A 17,421-nucleotide genomic window follows, 5' to 3' on the forward strand; every position below is an offset into this window, starting at 1 on the left:
TGGCTTGAACCCCTTTGTTCCTGTAATATAGTGTCTGTGCATTATCCTGCCCCATTCTAGGCTACATGGATTATGCTGGCTGGAAAATCTGTTTAAAATTGGTTCAGAACCATTAAAATAGAAACAACTTCCACACATGACACATCACCACAGAATTGGGGACGTTTTTTTTAAATATTTTTTTTATTCCAAGTCTGGAGAATTGGAAAAAGTGAATCAATCTTAGAGCTGAATCGCTATGTCTGTGCCACACACCAGGGGTGGGCAACTTTGAAGCTGGAGAGGGCCATTACAGTTCCACTCTTAGTCCAGGCGGCCACATTGCATATACTGCCGTAGCAAAAAGAGCAGATTGACAAGCTCAAAACGCGTTGCATTGCGACACGTTTTGAAGGTGAGGGCTGCATGTGTCCCCCATGCCGCCAGTTGCCCATGTATGCCACACTATTGATAACGATTATGATAAAGTACTTTATAGTCAGTTCATTTGTCTTGCGACCCAGCAGCCATGTCTGCAGAACACAGTCACATACACACATTTGACAGTGGCTAATGGGTTAATCAAGACCAGCTGGTCTTGCTTGGTTCCCTGCCTCTCTAAACTGATCTATCTGAAATGAAGCGTGCACGATATGGACAACATCACACACATAACAATATTGTTTTTTATATAAATATATATAAATAGTCATCAGTAAAGCTTATATAATCGAAAAGTGGGTAAAGGCAAATAATAGCAGTGCTAATATATACCCCTTCACTATAATGCAGAATTTAAAACCATGCAGGGAAAGATATCACATGCCAAAATCCCATGAATATCAAATATCTAAATATTGAATCCCATCAAGTCTAAAATAAAAATATTATATCAATATAATGCCCAGCTGTGTATAATCCCCCTCGCAAAAAAAATAAAGTTATTCCTTTAAGTGTCCATTTGCTTTTATGCCGCACAACCTGAAAAACATTTATCCACGTACCAAAATCGGCCAATCCTTGAAATGGCTAACGTCGTGTGGCAAGCTCGTATCAGTAAAATGCACCAAACATTTACATGACTAATGCAAACGGACCCTTATATTGGCTATATGTGTACACTTTCACTGTGAAATGAACACTGGCTATGTTACTGTGTATGCACTTTAGTTCCTCCGGTTTGTACGGTCATCTGTCCATTAAACCTGAATGTATAAAACAGACTCTGGGATGCTGATATTCTCTGGTGCACTGGTTTTCAACCCCATATCAAGGCCCATTATTTATTCAGCACAAAAGCCACGGTCCACCATTTGATGAGATTTTACCTAAAACTAAAGACTATGTTGTTGTCATTGGATAAGATGTTGCCCACAATTCCATGCTGTATTGCTGTGGTGCCATAGGAGAGAAATAGGAAAACATTGATCAAAATGACAATTATTTTACATGCTCTAATTGTGTAGACTTCTTGTAAATTAAGTAGCCTAATGCAGGTATTTAACAATAATTTAACTAAGATATCTATTAGGGGTCCATTTGGTTACCAACTCTCCATCATTTAGCTGGGGACCACCTGGGAATCCCCTCAAGGACAACTGGTGGTCCCTGGACCACTGGTTGAAAACCACAGCTCTAGTGTTTCTTCTGTCTCTCTGCCTCTTCCTCCGCCAGCCTTGCGCAGTGCAGTGCAGCTTACGCCACGGGAGGAGAGCGTGGGTCTGCAGTGGCTCGTGCCTGAGATTTATAGGAGGCTTTGCTGCTCGCTCGCTTGCTCCCAGCACCGTCCAGAGAGGAAGGAATACATAAACTGGAAACGTTTTCCAACAATAATAAAGGAATCTTTTTTTTTTTTTTTTGTGGCATTATTGATAGTTACAGTGAAGACGGACAGGAAAGAGGGAGAGAGAGAAGGGGAGAGACACGCAGCAAAGGTCGTCATGAACGGGACTCGAACACGCAACGCGCTGTCAGGCCAGAGCCTATATGTGGCATTTGCCTGGACCACTAGGCCAGCGGGCGCCCCAATGATAAAGGAAGGTTGTTAGAGAAATGATAGGCAGACTGCTGTCCTCACGTTTTAATTTTTTAATTGAACCTTTATTTAACCAGTAAAATCACATTGAGACCATAGTCTCTTTTACGAGTGCTCTGCCAGTAACAACAATACAGGACACGACTTACAGGGGTCGTCGTCGCAGCTCAACACATATTAATTGCCGGCCGGCGGCTTCGCTCATGATAAGGAAACGACAGGTGCAGGCAATCTCATCCAAAACAATGTAATGGCTTCATCCAATTACTAATGATCAAAATGTGTCCAGAAACATGAAAAAGTTCCATTTGGGACGGCTGATCTACTGCATGACCTACATCAGAGTAGAATAACCAAGTTATCTGTTTAAGAAGCTTTCCCTATATCGCGTTTTAGCAAAACAACAACAACATGTAAAATGACAAAAGGCTAAAGCAGAGCAACTGATTTCATAATGAATTAAATATCCACATTGTTCAGGAACAGACTGGAGGAACAGATTGGAGTTCAATATTGCCTGCTAATCGGTTGCATAATTCTAGGAGGTGTGATATGGGCCCAGGCAGTCGGGCACACCTCGCTAACATGTGAAAAGCCCAATGCAATGTATTATTTATTGTTATACTCAAAAAATGTCTCCCTGTGCCTTATTATATAGTAACAACGTCATCAAAAACAAGAAATGTCAGATGAAAGCCAGTCCTTGATGACACCATAAACTGTGTCAGTGCACAGTTGCAGGGCATACCTTTCTCTGGGTTTTAATAGTGACAACTAAATCCAGGCTAATCGGCTCAAACTTACGGACCAACGTGTCTAGTCTACAGATTCATAGCAAAAGGTGAGGGCACAGACAGACCCTAGTGGCTCCGACTTCTAAGAAATAAATCAGCCCACTCCCTATCAGTAAAATGTGGCGTGAAGAGACCTTAAATACTGCGCGCACATGCACGCGCACACACACACACACACACACACACACACACACACACACACACACACGCGCAAGCCTTGTAAAAACAAAGAAGAAGCCTGGATATAGTTACAGAGCAGAAGATTTGGGAGAAAGTGAAAGAGGAGAGAGCAGAGAGAGAGGGCGCAGAGAAGGAAAGCTTGCTTGCAGTGGGTTGTTGTAACTCTTATTATTTATTCAGCACAAAAGCCACGGTCCACCATTTGATGAGATTTTACCTAAAACTAAAGACTATGTTGTTGTCATTGGATAAGATGTTGCCCACAATTCCATGCTGTATTGCTGTGGTGCCATAGGAGAGAAATAGGAAAACATTGATCAAAATGACAATTATTTTACATGCTCTAATTGTGTAGACTTCTTGTAAATTAAGTAGCCTAATGCAGGTATTTAACAATAATTTAACTAAGATATCTATTAGGGGTCCATTTGGTTACCAACTCTCCATCATTTAGCTGGGGACCACCTGGGAATCCCCTCAAGGACAACTGGTGGTCCCTGGACCACTGGTTGAAAACCACAGCTCTAGTGTTTCTTCTGTCTCTCTGCCTCTTCCTCCGCCAGCCTTGCGCAGTGCAGTGCAGCTTACGCCACGGGAGGAGAGCGTGGGTCTGCAGTGGCTCGTGCCTGAGATTTATAGGAGGCTTTGCTGCTCGCTCGCTTGCTCCCAGCACCGTCCAGAGAGGAAGGAATACATAAACTGGAAACGTTTTCCAACAATAATAAAGGAATCTTTTTTTTTTTTTTTTGTGGCATTATTGATAGTTACAGTGAAGACGGACAGGAAAGAGGGAGAGAGAGAAGGGGAGAGACACGCAGCAAAGGTCGTCATGAACGGGACTCGAACACGCAACGCGCTGTCAGGCCAGAGCCTATATGTGGCATTTGCCTGGACCACTAGGCCAGCGGGCGCCCCAATGATAAAGGAAGGTTGTTAGAGAAATGATAGGCAGACTGCTGTCCTCACGTTTTAATTTTTTAATTGAACCTTTATTTAACCAGTAAAATCACATTGAGACCATAGTCTCTTTTACGAGTGCTCTGCCAGTAACAACAATACAGGACACGACTTACAGGGGTCGTCGTCGCAGCTCAACACATATTAATTGCCGGCCGGCGGCTTCGCTCATGATAAGGAAACGACAGGTGCAGGCAATCTCATCCAAAACAATGTAATGGCTTCATCCAATTACTAATGATCAAAATGTGTCCAGAAACATGAAAAAGTTCCATTTGGGACGGCTGATCTACTGCATGACCTACATCAGAGTAGAATAACCAAGTTATCTGTTTAAGAAGCTTTCCCTATATCGCGTTTTAGCAAAACAACAACAACATGTAAAATGACAAAAGGCTAAAGCAGAGCAACTGATTTCATAATGAATTAAATATCCACATTGTTCAGGAACAGACTGGAGGAACAGATTGGAGTTCAATATTGCCTGCTAATCGGTTGCATAATTCTAGGAGGTGTGATATGGGCCCAGGCAGTCGGGCACACCTCGCTAACATGTGAAAAGCCCAATGCAATGTATTATTTATTGTTATACTCAAAAAATGTCTCCCTGTGCCTTATTATATAGTAACAACGTCATCAAAAACAAGAAATGTCAGATGAAAGCCAGTCCTTGATGACACCATAAACTGTGTCAGTGCACAGTTGCAGGGCATACCTTTCTCTGGGTTTTAATAGTGACAACTAAATCCAGGCTAATCGGCTCAAACTTACGGACCAACGTGTCTAGTCTACAGATTCATAGCAAAAGGTGAGGGCACAGACAGACCCTAGTGGCTCCGACTTCTAAGAAATAAATCAGCCCACTCCCTATCAGTAAAATGTGGCGTGAAGAGACCTTAAATACTGCGCGCACATGCACGCGCACACACACACACACACACACACACACACACACACACACACACACACGCGCAAGCCTTGTAAAAACAAAGAAGAAGCCTGGATATAGTTACAGAGCAGAAGATTTGGGAGAAAGTGAAAGAGGAGAGAGCAGAGAGAGAGGGCGCAGAGAAGGAAAGCTTGCTTGCAGTGGGTTGTTGTAACTCTGTCATTAAATGTAAATAAAAGCATAGCTGCGCTGACAGCGGCTTACACAAAGAAGTGGGGAGTGGGCTTGAGGTCCGAATTCAGGGAGTCACAGACACCTAAAAACAAATATGGAGCATCGAGTATTTACGCAGCAAATTCAGAGCTAGAATGAGTGTCGGGCCGGAACATCCGTCAGATGTATGTCCCCCGGATATGATATTTCTTTCAACCACACTTGTTTCATTCACGGATAATTTAAACTGATTTGTAAAGCGTCAATGTCATTTCCTTGAGCGGTACTTCCGCCCCCAAAAAATGTCACTCTACAGCGTAGGTCTTGCCCAGCGTGAAGCTTCACTAATCATCTCAAATTGGGTGAAGTCACTCATTGGATATAATCCTCACACAAGGGCAGAAGGATAAACCGTGGGTAGTAGAAATTAATGTAGATACCGCCATCGCTACGGGGGCTTGTCTGGGTCTGGGTCCTCGTAAACCAGACAGTTTAGACCTCCCCTCGATCACAGCTTAAGCCTGATTCACAGTATAGTTTGTTGTGCAACATGGCTGTACCACGACGTATAAACGAATGTCACTTCCAGTGTTTATTTCGTCGACTAATACTATGGTGAAAAATGTTCGTCGACTACCTTTTTTCACTGACGAAAACTAAATGGAAACTAGATAAACTAAGCTACGATGAGTAAATATATTATATATATTATAGAGTAAATATATTGACGACAATTTCGTCACCAAATAAAAACTAGACTAAAATGTTAGGAAGGGACTAGTAATTTTACACTTGGTTGCATGTTGAAAATAGCCTATCTACAAGCTCACAACGCGTCGCAGTGATGATATTCAGTCGACAAAAACTAGACTATTATACTAAAACATTCCAGGTGACTAAAATGTAACTGAAACTAAATGAAAACTATTCAAAAGACTATGACTATAAAGCTAAAACCAAGATTTGCTGCCAAAATCAACACTGGTCTTTTCCTTCCACGGTAATTGAGGCGAGAGCACATACTGACCCATTAGCCTAGAACAGCCTGCAGCCTGCTTGAATCCCTCTGGTGCCCACAACACAATAACACCCCCCCCCACCATCAACATCCGCACAGGCCGACAGAAATAGCTGCCTAACATTTTGAGCTCATCGCCAGGGGGGGTGACGCTGGGACTGGGTGATATTAGGAGCCAGTGTGTGTGTGTGTGTGTGTGTGTGTGTGTGTGTGTGTGTGTGTGTGAGAGGTTGGCAGCTCCATGACAACCAGCACTCATCTCATCTGCTGGTGACATCATCACGGATGAGCCAGAGAGAGTGAATAGAAGGTAGGCAGGATGAAAATCCTAAAACAGATATGGCAACTAGTAGGCAGTGAAACTGCACTTATGTTACCACATCAAAATAAACATCACTGCATCTCTTCTTCTGGCCAAATATAATACATTGTGTGTTTTATTCAGATAATAACCTTTGTCAAGGCAACTATAAAACCTGCAGGCAAACAAACGACAGGCGACAGTGTACATTAAGGGAAAATTACGATTCAATGCACGTCCAATGAGGCTCATTAAAAGTGATTAAAACTACGAAACAAGAGTGTAACACCTTTCTACCTGTCCTCTAATCCCATACTGTGAGGCGAATACTCTAAAATAGTGAATGGGCTTTGCCTGCCCTGCTATAGATGGAGCCACGGCATGACTCATGCTGTATAGCCGAAGGAGAAAAAAAGAAATAACCCCAAAACAAAACACTTTCATGCTTGTTTAATGTGGAGCGAGATGGAAAGTGACGAGCATCTTCCATTCGGTCAAGCATGGAAGAGTGTTTTATGGGGAGAGGTTGACGACCCCTTGATGTGATTCCCACATCTGTAACTCACCCAATAACAGCCAGCGCATGGCGGAAGAAAGTACTCAAGTAGAAGTAGAGTAGACGTAAAAGTCCAAATCGGGAAATTGAAAATACTCAAGAATACAAATACCTCAACATTTTACTTAAGTACAGTACTTAAGTAATTGTACTTAGTTACTTTACACCACTGCCAATATTTATGGAGACATTTGATGTCTCCCCCGGGACCCAAAAGAGACATTTGATGTCCCCCCCGGGACCCAAAAGAGACATTTGATGTCCCCCCCGGGACCCGGCTATTCTCACTACTTCCGAAACTTACCTACTACTTCTCTCTTCTTTTTTTTTAATGACATTCTTTTGCTAAATGTTAGAATTTTGTTATTAATTTATGAAATGTTAAAAATATATATATGAATGTATTATTATTATTATTGTTAAGGGAAAAAGGCACATTTATTTGCGACCTATAAAACGGGTCTGTGGCCCAAACATGTTTGGAAAACACTGCTCTATAGCTAATGTGAGTTTTCTCACTGTACTATCCCTTTTTTTCCAACAGAAATGAGGTAGTTTATTTTTATTTTTTAGAAGACCTACATACAGCATATGGTCTTAAAATACAATCACATGACATGTGTGAGATATTAAGTGCTAGAAATGTTTTCTAGGCGATCTCCACACGAGTCGCTTCCTAGCCTGGCTAATAGTCGCTTCCTAGCCTGGCTAATAGTCGCTTCCTAGCCTGGCTAATAGTCGCTTCCTAGCCTGGCTAACAATCGCTTCCTAGCCTGGCTAATAGTCGCTTCCTAGCCTGGCTAATAGTCGCTTCCTAGCCTGGCTAATAGTCGCTTCCTAGCCTGGCTAATAGTCGCTTCCTAGCCTGGCTAACAATCGCTTCCTAGCCTGGCTAATAGTCGCTTCCTAGCCTGGCTAATAGTCGCTTCCTAGCCTGGCTAATAGTCGCTTCCTAGCCTGGCTAACAGTCGCTTCCTAGCCTGGCTAATAGTCGCTTCCTACATGGCATCCATCCTCTGGTTTCCTCATGTTCATTCATTTCCCTAAAAGGATGCTGCATTTTTTCCTCTCCCAGCTTTGGATATTAGTGGAGCGAGCCAGGCCTATTCAAAATAATCCTCCTGGGCAAAAAGAAAAGAAGAAAAAAAAATAACAGGGGTATAGAAAAATGAGAGTAGGAGAAACTGGCATAGTTCTTTTGTCCGTGTGTATTACCATCTGCTTATGGAATGTCAGTTATTTCCAGGCGTTGTCTTTAATAGCTTCCCTAATATGACACATTGCAGCTCCACGGGCCAGTAGGACAGAGTCAGGTCTGGAAAACGTGCTTTTCAAACAAACACTCAAAGTTCAAAAGGTTTTGGTGGGCTATGGAAGAGTATATATATATTATGTGCGTGCGTGCGCGTATGTGTGCAAGTCAATCCAACCTGCAAGGGATTGCTCAAATGAGCACACCTTTCCGCTGCTGTCTCGGCATGAGTCACGGATTCAGGGTAATATGACCTTTTGCAAAACCCATTAAACAACAAAAAAAAGGAAAAGAAAAAACACCAGAAGGGATGCTATTGCTATAGGCTTTGTTAGTTTTTTGAGTGGTGCAACCACTCCAAGGAACCTATGTCCCTATGTCCGTCCCTGTGTCCCTATGTTTAGAGTACCAACAGGGGGCACTGTTGCACCACTCACTTCAGACTGGTCTGATTTTTTTTTACTGCTGGATCATTTTAATACAAGGTACAGATACAGATTATACCATGTGCTCCAAAGATATAGTTCACGCAAGCTTTTCATTGCCTTTGGGAGGACTTGATTATAGATTGTATATAGAACAGTGGTTTTCAACCAGTAGTCCGGGGACCACCAGTGGTCCTTGAAGGGGTTCCAAGTGGTCCCCAGCTAAATGACGGGGAGCTAGCAACCAAATTGACCCCTATAGATCGTTAACTCTTGAGCTCAAATGTTATGTGACCAGATTTGCCATAATTCAACCTCCAGCTTTTCACCAGAGGAGAAAAACTAAATGTATTTATATTTTATCCACAATGAGTTAATAGCACAGGCAGACGCTTCACATAACTAGAGCATGTCTGAAATAAGTGTCAGAGCTGAAATCGAGATGTAAATATGAAATAAATGCTTACATGTAGCTAGGTGTAATGTTAGAGACCACAGAAGTGAACCTTTCAAGCCTGTTTTCTCAACTCAATGTTTACTGCAAGACATTATTCTATATCTCCAAAACTATCAAACTGAACAACCAATATGACAATTTGAAGCTAAGATTCCCTGCTTTCATATGACATGAAAAAAACTAAAATTCAAAGAAATCCAATGGCTGTCCCTCAGTCAAATTTGGCCACAAGTATTGATAAAATCTGCATCAGTTAATTCATTTACAAAGTCTACACAATTACAGAATGTAGAAGAATTGTTATTTTGATCATTTTGAACATTTGCCTGTTATGGTAGCCTACCACATCAATAATACAACGTGGAATTGTGGACAACATCTTATTCAAAGACAACACAATATTCTACGTTTTGGGTCTGAGAGGCTAAATCTCATCAAATGGTGGTCCGTGGCTCAACAGCTGAATAAATAATGGCCCTTGATATGAAAACGGTTGAAAACCACTGCTATAGATTCTACTTTCGTAACCTTTGGGAGGGAAGTAGGACTTGATTATAGTTTACAGATTGTATATAGATTCTACTTCCGTTACCTTTGGGAGGGAAGTAGGACTTGCTCTCTGCCTTGTGTGGCCAGTCCACCACCAGGTGGCCGTAGCGGCGGAAACTGTTAGTGATTTCATCTAGAAAAGAACAGAATGAAAACATGGAAACTGTTAGTGATTTCATCTAGAAAAGAACAGAATGAAAACATGGAAACTGTTAGTGATTTCATCTAGAAAAGAACAGAATGAAAACATGGAAACTGTTAGTGATTTCATCTAGAAAAGAACAGAATGAAAACATGGAAACTGTTAGTGATTTCATCTAGAAAAGAACAGAATGAAAACATGGAAACTGTTAGTGATTTCATCTAGAAAAGAACGACGTGAAAACGTGGTTAAAGATAGGGTTGTTGGGGCCGATCACGACATTGTCAAATGATCGGAATGGGATCGGGAGCAAAGAAAACGTGATCGGGACATACCCCCTAGTAACAATATTATATCCACATCATGATATTAGACTGCATATTGTCTGTGATTTTGGATTTTGTACTATTGTGACATGGCATGTCACAAGTGTTCTATAAAAATATAAATATCAAATCGGCAGATACTCAAAATCAAATGATTGGAATGAGATCGGAAGCAAAACATCGTGATCGGGGACATAGTCTCCCCTAACCCATCTCAAAATATGTTGTTCCAGGGTAAGCAAATATTTGACGTTCGCTCTGAAAGAATATACATTCCAAATGTGCGCTACATTTTCACAATAAAAGAAATTGCAGACCTACAAGCTCGTAGCGCTTGAGCTTTGAGCTTGTAGATCTGATATTTTCCAATAGCTAAAGCATAACATAATGCTTGAAACACCAAAAGGGGTTCATTGAGCGCTTGGTTTTCACCTGCCACTAGTGAGGAGTTTCACCAGAAGGTGATCGTGGCAGTGATTCAACTGCACTGAGAGATGCACGGTGTGAAGGAAAGTGATCTAGTAATAACAGCCGTCAGTCGGTCCGAGCCAAAGGACTGCATGCTATCAGAACCAGGACGGACAGACAGGGAGCAGTCCGCGTAGCTGCTGGCGCGCGGCCAGATGTATCTGATATTCAACTAGGGTCACACAGTGCGCCGTGGAAACGCATGAATATTTCAGTTGGCAACGGGTATGTTTCATTCTGTGTGTGCGTGTGTGTGCGTGTGCGTGTGTGTGTGCGCGCGCGAGTGCGTGTGTGTGTGTGCGCGCGTGTGTGTGTGTGTGTGTGAGTGTGTGTGAGTGTGTACACCATGTGAGGTGTGTGCATTGGTTCTGATGGAATAGGCCCTAGGGCTTCCATATTGATGTCATCTTCTTGGTGGTTGCCTACACACTCTCCCCAGGATTAACGGCATGGGTAGGCAGTGACAGGGACTATATACTGTATACATGGGCAGAAATGGACTAGATAGACTCAATTAGAATGGATAATTCATGATTATCTGTGCATCTAATTGGGAATTTGGGATGTAATAACCTTAGCACTGATGAGTGATATGGACACATAATATACTGTACATAAAGAATGTAATGAGAACACACTCCTAGAAAGTGACTGTTTGCTTCCATTTAGCTTTGCTAAATTTTTCAGTAACTGTGCTGTCTAATGTCTATTAAAAGCAACATTCAGCTATTATACACTGGGGGATGAACTGTTCCTTCAATGTATACAGTAACATGATGTGTCGCTTGCCAAACAACAACAGATTGTCAAGCCAACAGCAAGTTATTGCAACTGCTGAGTAAAAGACTGAAGCTGTACACGGCATGTGCTGTATATGTCTACATGTGTGAATGTGAAGCAGGCTGGTGTCAGTGTGGATTGTGACGCAGCGCGACGCGTTTCTCCGCATGCAACCAAGTGTAAAATTACTTGTCTTTTAGTTCTAGTGGATCTCTTTTCCACTAGTCTCTCCATAACATAGTCTAGTTTTAATTTGTTGACGAAATTGTCAGTATATTTAGTCTTAGCTTTAGTCATCAGATCATAGCTTAGTGGTAATTTAGTTTATATTTAGATCCCGATCACCGATCTTGTGCGTGAGGGGAAAACTTGAATATTATGTCAAAACTCACGTCAAAACTGTTCCTGTGTGTGTGTGTGTGTGTGTGTGTGTGTGTGTGTGGGGAGGAAGGGGAGAATGTTTAGGCCTGTCCCAAAGATGCAAAATGATATTATACTTCCTCCAGATAGGGTAAATTGACGATCACCGATCGAGTCATTTGGAGCAAATATTGGGGCGATTGATCTGAGCATCTCTAACGAAACTATAACGAAAAATGTTTGTCGACTACCTTTTTTCACTGACGAAAACTAAATGAAAACTAAGCTATGGTGACTAAAACTATGACTACATACCGTCGATTTTGTCAACAAATAAAAACGAAACTAAAATGTTAGGAAGGGACTAGTGGACAAGTGATCCAGTATAAGTCATTTTACACTTCGTTGCAGGCTGGAAATAAAAGATCTACAAGCGCACAACGTGTCGCGCACGTGTCGTGCTGCAGCGCGCTGTGAGCTTGTAGATCGGCTATTTTCAGCAAGTGAAATTACGATGGCATCAAGGGGCCCTAAAGTACATTCTGTTCAACTAAATCAACTGTAGAGTTAGTAGTCTAAAATCATATGATATTTAGTCGACTAAAACTAGACTCACACTAAAACATTCCGGGTGACTAAAATGTGACTAAAACTAAATTAAAACTATTCAAGAGACTATGACTAAAACTAAAACCAAAAACAACAGCGGTACCTTCGTCTATGTCGGGGGGCAGGCCTCCCACGAACACCTTCCTGGAGTAGCGCTCCATCCTCTCCCCGTTCTGACAGCGGGTCGGCGAGTTCAGGCCCGGGGTCAGGGAAGGGTCACCGTGCCCGTCGTCCAGGAAGGCATCCTCGAAGGGGAACAGAGAAGAGCGGCCTGCGGGAGGAGGAGGAGGAGGAGGAGAGAAAACACCTTTCTTTTAGTTTTAGTCACATTTTAATCACCTGGAATGTCTTAGTGTTAGTCTAGTTTTAGTCCGCTAAATATCATAAGATTAAGTCGACTAAAATCTACAGTTGATTTAGTCGAGTAAAATTTATATTTCTGTGTATATTTAAGTTATTTGTCATATCTGCATATCTGTGTTGTAAGTAATCAACTTAAATGTTGGCCCTAATGTGCCGCCTCAGAGTTTTAGCATGTCCTTCAACGGTGTTAAAGCCTCCGTCAGGGATTGAGCATAATTCACACGGCGGACATTTTGCTCTTTGCTCATTTTGCTCTCATACTATATAGAACAAAATGTTTTTTATCTTGGAAAAGGGATATCAAGTAAGTAAACTATATGCAAGAGTAACGTACAGTACCACAATATCTAATTGCAAACGAAAAAAAGAAAGAAGTGCACCAAGCATACAGTGCTTATATCATCATGATAATGCAGTATTGCAGATACTGCTAAACTCTATGACGATGACCTCCTGACCTGTAGGAAGAATGACCACCTAATAGCAGTAGTTCACAGCACAGTGTTCTCAACCTACTGTAGAGTGAAACAGCACGCCTATATGTTAAAGTGCATGGCCACTTTGGTAGGGGTTTGGGTTGTGTACTAGTTACCTTGCCATGACGTAACTCCAAAAATAAATAATTGTTCCAGTGATTAGAAATTGATAATTAAAAATATGCTCCCCATTGACTTGCACTGTACGCTGAAACAGCTCTCAAAGTCACTCTTTTACACACACAGTTCATTGTGTGTCGACCTGCTAAGTAGCATGTAGGTATCTGATGTTCTGTCTGAAGTAGTCTAAACTTTAGACAACGATTTAGACTCTAAAGAGTTGGATAACAGTGGCTGATGGATTCCTGAACTAAATTACAGAGGTGACGTTTGCAAGGTAAATGCATAATTGTGTTAAAGTAAATAGAATCAAATTTGATATACAGTATATTGTGGGTTAATAGAAAAGGTCTACATTTAAGAGTTTATTTCAATCAGTGATAGCCCCACTAGTTGTTAAAATCCACAGCACATTAAAACTACGCATATTAACCCAAGACCGACAATGCATCATTAAAAAAAAAAAATCACACAACACCTTTCCTCCTTGCTTGAAGAAAGACAGAATTAGTTAAAACACTTAGTTAAAATCAGATGTGTGCAGCTCCAATATTTGCCATTCAGGACATGAATCACTTCTGAATCACCATACTTCCTCAATGGAATGTTCAAATTATTGTTTGGGAAAGCAGCTACAAGCCCATGTGCTCTATTTGGCAACACAGCTTTTTATTAAAGGTTTGGAATTAGTGTTTGGCAGCATCGAGGAGGTAATGATGGTCAAAAAGCACATAAATACAACGCCAGCGCATTGTTGCACTGTTGTGTGTTTTTATGTTCTAATCCGGTCCTTTTCAATAGGATTTAGAAGACAAGCAGAGGCCAGTGAGCATGAAATGTACTCGCCAATCCATTCAAATGATTCAACAAGCACAGAAATGTCGATGGAGAGTACAAAAAACAATGCAGGAAGCAGAATGCCTCACAATAGATTTCTCTCACCACCATCAAGCAAAAGAAAGGTCAGATTATGCAGATTATTATATTGTCCCTCTCCCTTTTTTGTTGTTGATTCGGTGCAGTTTGTGGGGGTGAAAATAAGCGAACGGAAATTAATATGATTTTCACTCGATCACAGCACAGATGAGAAAGCAAATAGTGACATCAAACTAGAGCCTCTCCTCTCGGCACTGAGGAGATGCAGAGAGAGAGAGCTAGTACTGTGGCTAATTGTGCTCATGCCCCAACCATGATTTATATGGCAAGCATAACCCACAGACAAAACGCCACACGTTACCTCTTCTGCGCCCATAGCTCCTGGCTGCTTGTCAGTACAGTGGGGGACAGATGAGCAGAGGGGGGCAGAGACAGAGACAGACAAGGAGACAGAGAGAGAAAGAGAGAGAGAGAGAGAGATAGAAGGGGAAGAGAGAGAAAGAGAGAGGTAGGGGAATAAGGCACAAGAGGGAGAGAGAGAGAGATACAGAGACATGTTTTTTTTGGTGTGGAAATTAAAACAGAAACATCTCCAGGCCAACAGCAAAACCACAGATGGGCCACGCCTAAGCGTCGGCAAGGGGAGAAGAACGATTATTACAGCCTGGCATCGGCCCATGCTAAACCTGCTGCACCTGTCCCAGACTCCCAGACAACGCTGCGTTAGGGAAAAGAGGCCGAGATGAGCTTTACGACTGGCCCAAACTTGAGATATTCATCAGCATGATTCTGCGCCCGTAACAGAGGTCATAATGTTCAGCTAATGAACCCAGAATGGCTCGTTTGAGTCGTGTTCATGCTAATCTCATTGTGAATATTCATGAATGGCACGATAAAGATACACCGACCTGGGAGTTGGGGGACTAAGCGAGAGCTGGTTAGTCATTAGCATGGACATGGTAAAACATTAGGGCCAGTCTCACGGCAGGGAGGCCATACCAGGCCAAGAGCAAGTGGAAACTTCCCACATGATGAGAGTCAAGTCAGGCACAGTACTGTATTAAAATTAGCCCCTTCCCCTTTCCAGCCCCTGGGATGGAACTGGAAGTGGAGGGGATAATGCATATAGGCTACAACTAGATTATTTTTGAGTGGTGCAACCACTCCCTTACGGAGCTATGTGTGTGGGTGGCTGGCTGGCTGGGTGGGTGCCTGGCTGTTTATGAACACGAAAACAGCATGGCTGTTTTTCACCACCTGTGCTCAACCTAACACACACGCACAAACACACATGCACATATTAACTATATATATATATATATATGATTTTGGGTGTGCCAGTACAGTACAGTGACAGTACAGTACAGTACAGTACAGTACAGTACAGGGTACAGTAGAGGGACCGGCACACGGTAACTCTGTCATTTCTCAACCATTTCGGACGCGGGGTGGCTTGCCGGAAACGGGCCAGCACCCTGGGTGCGTTCCTGTTGGTCTGGAACTCCCCCCCCCCCCCCCCCCGGGCACCACTCACTTCACACGGGAGTGATTTTCCTTTTCTTTTTACCTTTATTTATTCTTATTTGCAATGGCTGCCTAGCATGGAGAAGAAAGCCGCATAGAGGGTCCATGTTATCGTAGATTTGTGGATACCAATTTACATAATCTGGGGCAAAGGTACACTATGGCATCATACACATAGGATTACATCATACAGATAAGATAACATGTTTGTAGAGATATTGTAAAATAAAAAAATGTAATTTTATTGTGGTTTGTTCGACAAAATAACCTTCAATTGTATGTTCATTTGTCCTCACACAATACTACGTATTATAAGATGACACCATTTCTGTCTACTCACTCTGTGTCTCAGAGGAGGGCTGTGGACAGTTCAGAAACATGTCTACTCACTCTGTGTCTCAGAGGAGGGCTGTGGACAGTTCAGAAACATGTCTACTCACTCTGTGTCTCAGAGGAGGGCTGTGGACAGTTCAGAAACATGTCTACTCACTCTGTGTCTCAGAGGAGGGCTGTGGACAGTTCAGAAACATGTCTACTCACTCTGTGTCTCAGAGGAGGGCTGTGGACAGTTCAGAAACATGTCTACTCACTCTGTGTCTCAGAGGAGGGCTGTGGACAGTTCAGAAACATGTCTACTCACTCGGTGTCTCAGAGGAGGGCTGTGGACAGTTCAGAAACATGTCTACTCACTCTGTGTCTCAGAGGAGGGCTGTGGACAGTTCAGAAACATGTCTACTCACTCTGTGTCTCCGAGGTGGGCTGTGGACAGTTCAGAAACATGTCTACTCACTCTGTGTCTCAGAGGAGGGCTGTGGACAGTTCAGAAACATGTCTACTCACTCTGTGTCTCCGAGGTGGGCTGTGAACATACTCACGTAGTGGAATTCTCTCAAATGGTTGAAGTACTCCTTTACACTTTGCATGAAAGATGGTATAGCCTATTGTGAAGGAACTGAGCATTTGCCTAATGTCTCGGCTTACAAATAAATTAAAAGGATAAATTGGAGTCTTGCTGTGCCTCAAACACAAACCAAAGAGGGGGCAGAGTGTTCCATAACAGGCCACAATCCCAACAAACCGCGGGGGTTCTTTATGCCGTTACAGAGCAAAAAGAGGACCCACTCGCTCCTCGCAGTAATGAGTCACAGAACAGACTGTCTGCTCCCAAAACCAATATGGGCCCTCCATTGTGACAGCACCATTGTGCTGTCTCGCCCCCTGGCTGTCTCTGGAAGGAGACATTGTCTGTGAGCCTCTCGTCTCTTTCTCTCTCTCACTAGGTTTTCATTAAGACGATATGGCAAACCCAGTACAAACCAGGACAGTCTGATGCTTTGCAGCTTTACCGTCTGTCTCGTGCACCGGCTGAGACAAAGGTGCCTATAGCAACCGGGGCACGGCAGAGAAGCAAAGTGTGTTGGGAAAGTGTCAAGATACCCTGGTGAAAAGAGAACATAGCCAAGGGGGGGGGGGGGGGTTGCAGAATGAGAGCTGCGGAGGGAGGGGAGGCTTTGAACTTTACTGTGTCAGGGTGACCGAGCGACACACAGACAGCCAGACAGACACTTTGAAAGAAGCAGAGTGATAATTATACATTTTGTGTAATTGCTCTGCACAGTTTCAAAGCTCTGTCACACCACCACGAGGAGGAGAGGAGGCCACTATACTGCCCTAGAAATCCAAACTTTGACTAGAGCACTATTTCCCAAATTTCGGGACCCATTTGTGGCTCGCGGACACATTTTTATGGGTCCCTTTTTTGAGGGGTGCTA

General features: G+C 42.7%; 1 protein-coding gene across 7 annotated transcripts in view; it reads right to left on the bottom strand.

Moving 5' to 3' along the window:
- cpeb3 (cytoplasmic polyadenylation element binding protein 3) overlaps positions 1-17,421 on the bottom strand; it is a 55,197-nt gene that overhangs the window by 14,209 nt on the left and 23,567 nt on the right. For 5 of the 7 annotated variants that reach the window (XM_083775235.1, XM_083775231.1, XM_083775232.1 and 2 more), the window contains exons 5-7: positions 14,487-14,510; positions 12,394-12,561; positions 9,649-9,738 (exon numbers count right to left, since the gene is read on the bottom strand). In XM_083775235.1, the coding sequence (XP_083631361.1) occupies positions 9,649-9,738; positions 12,394-12,561; positions 14,487-14,510 (282 nt within the window). The remainder of the gene's footprint in view (positions 1-9,648; positions 9,739-12,393; positions 12,562-14,486; positions 14,511-17,421) is intronic. The other 2 variants (XM_083775236.1, XM_083775234.1) reach the window with 1 other exon arrangement.

This window comes from Protomyctophum parallelum, assembly GCF_964188405.1.
Source record: "Protomyctophum parallelum genome assembly, chromosome: 10".
Classification (NCBI taxonomy): Eukaryota; Metazoa; Chordata; class Actinopteri; order Myctophiformes; family Myctophidae; genus Protomyctophum; species Protomyctophum parallelum.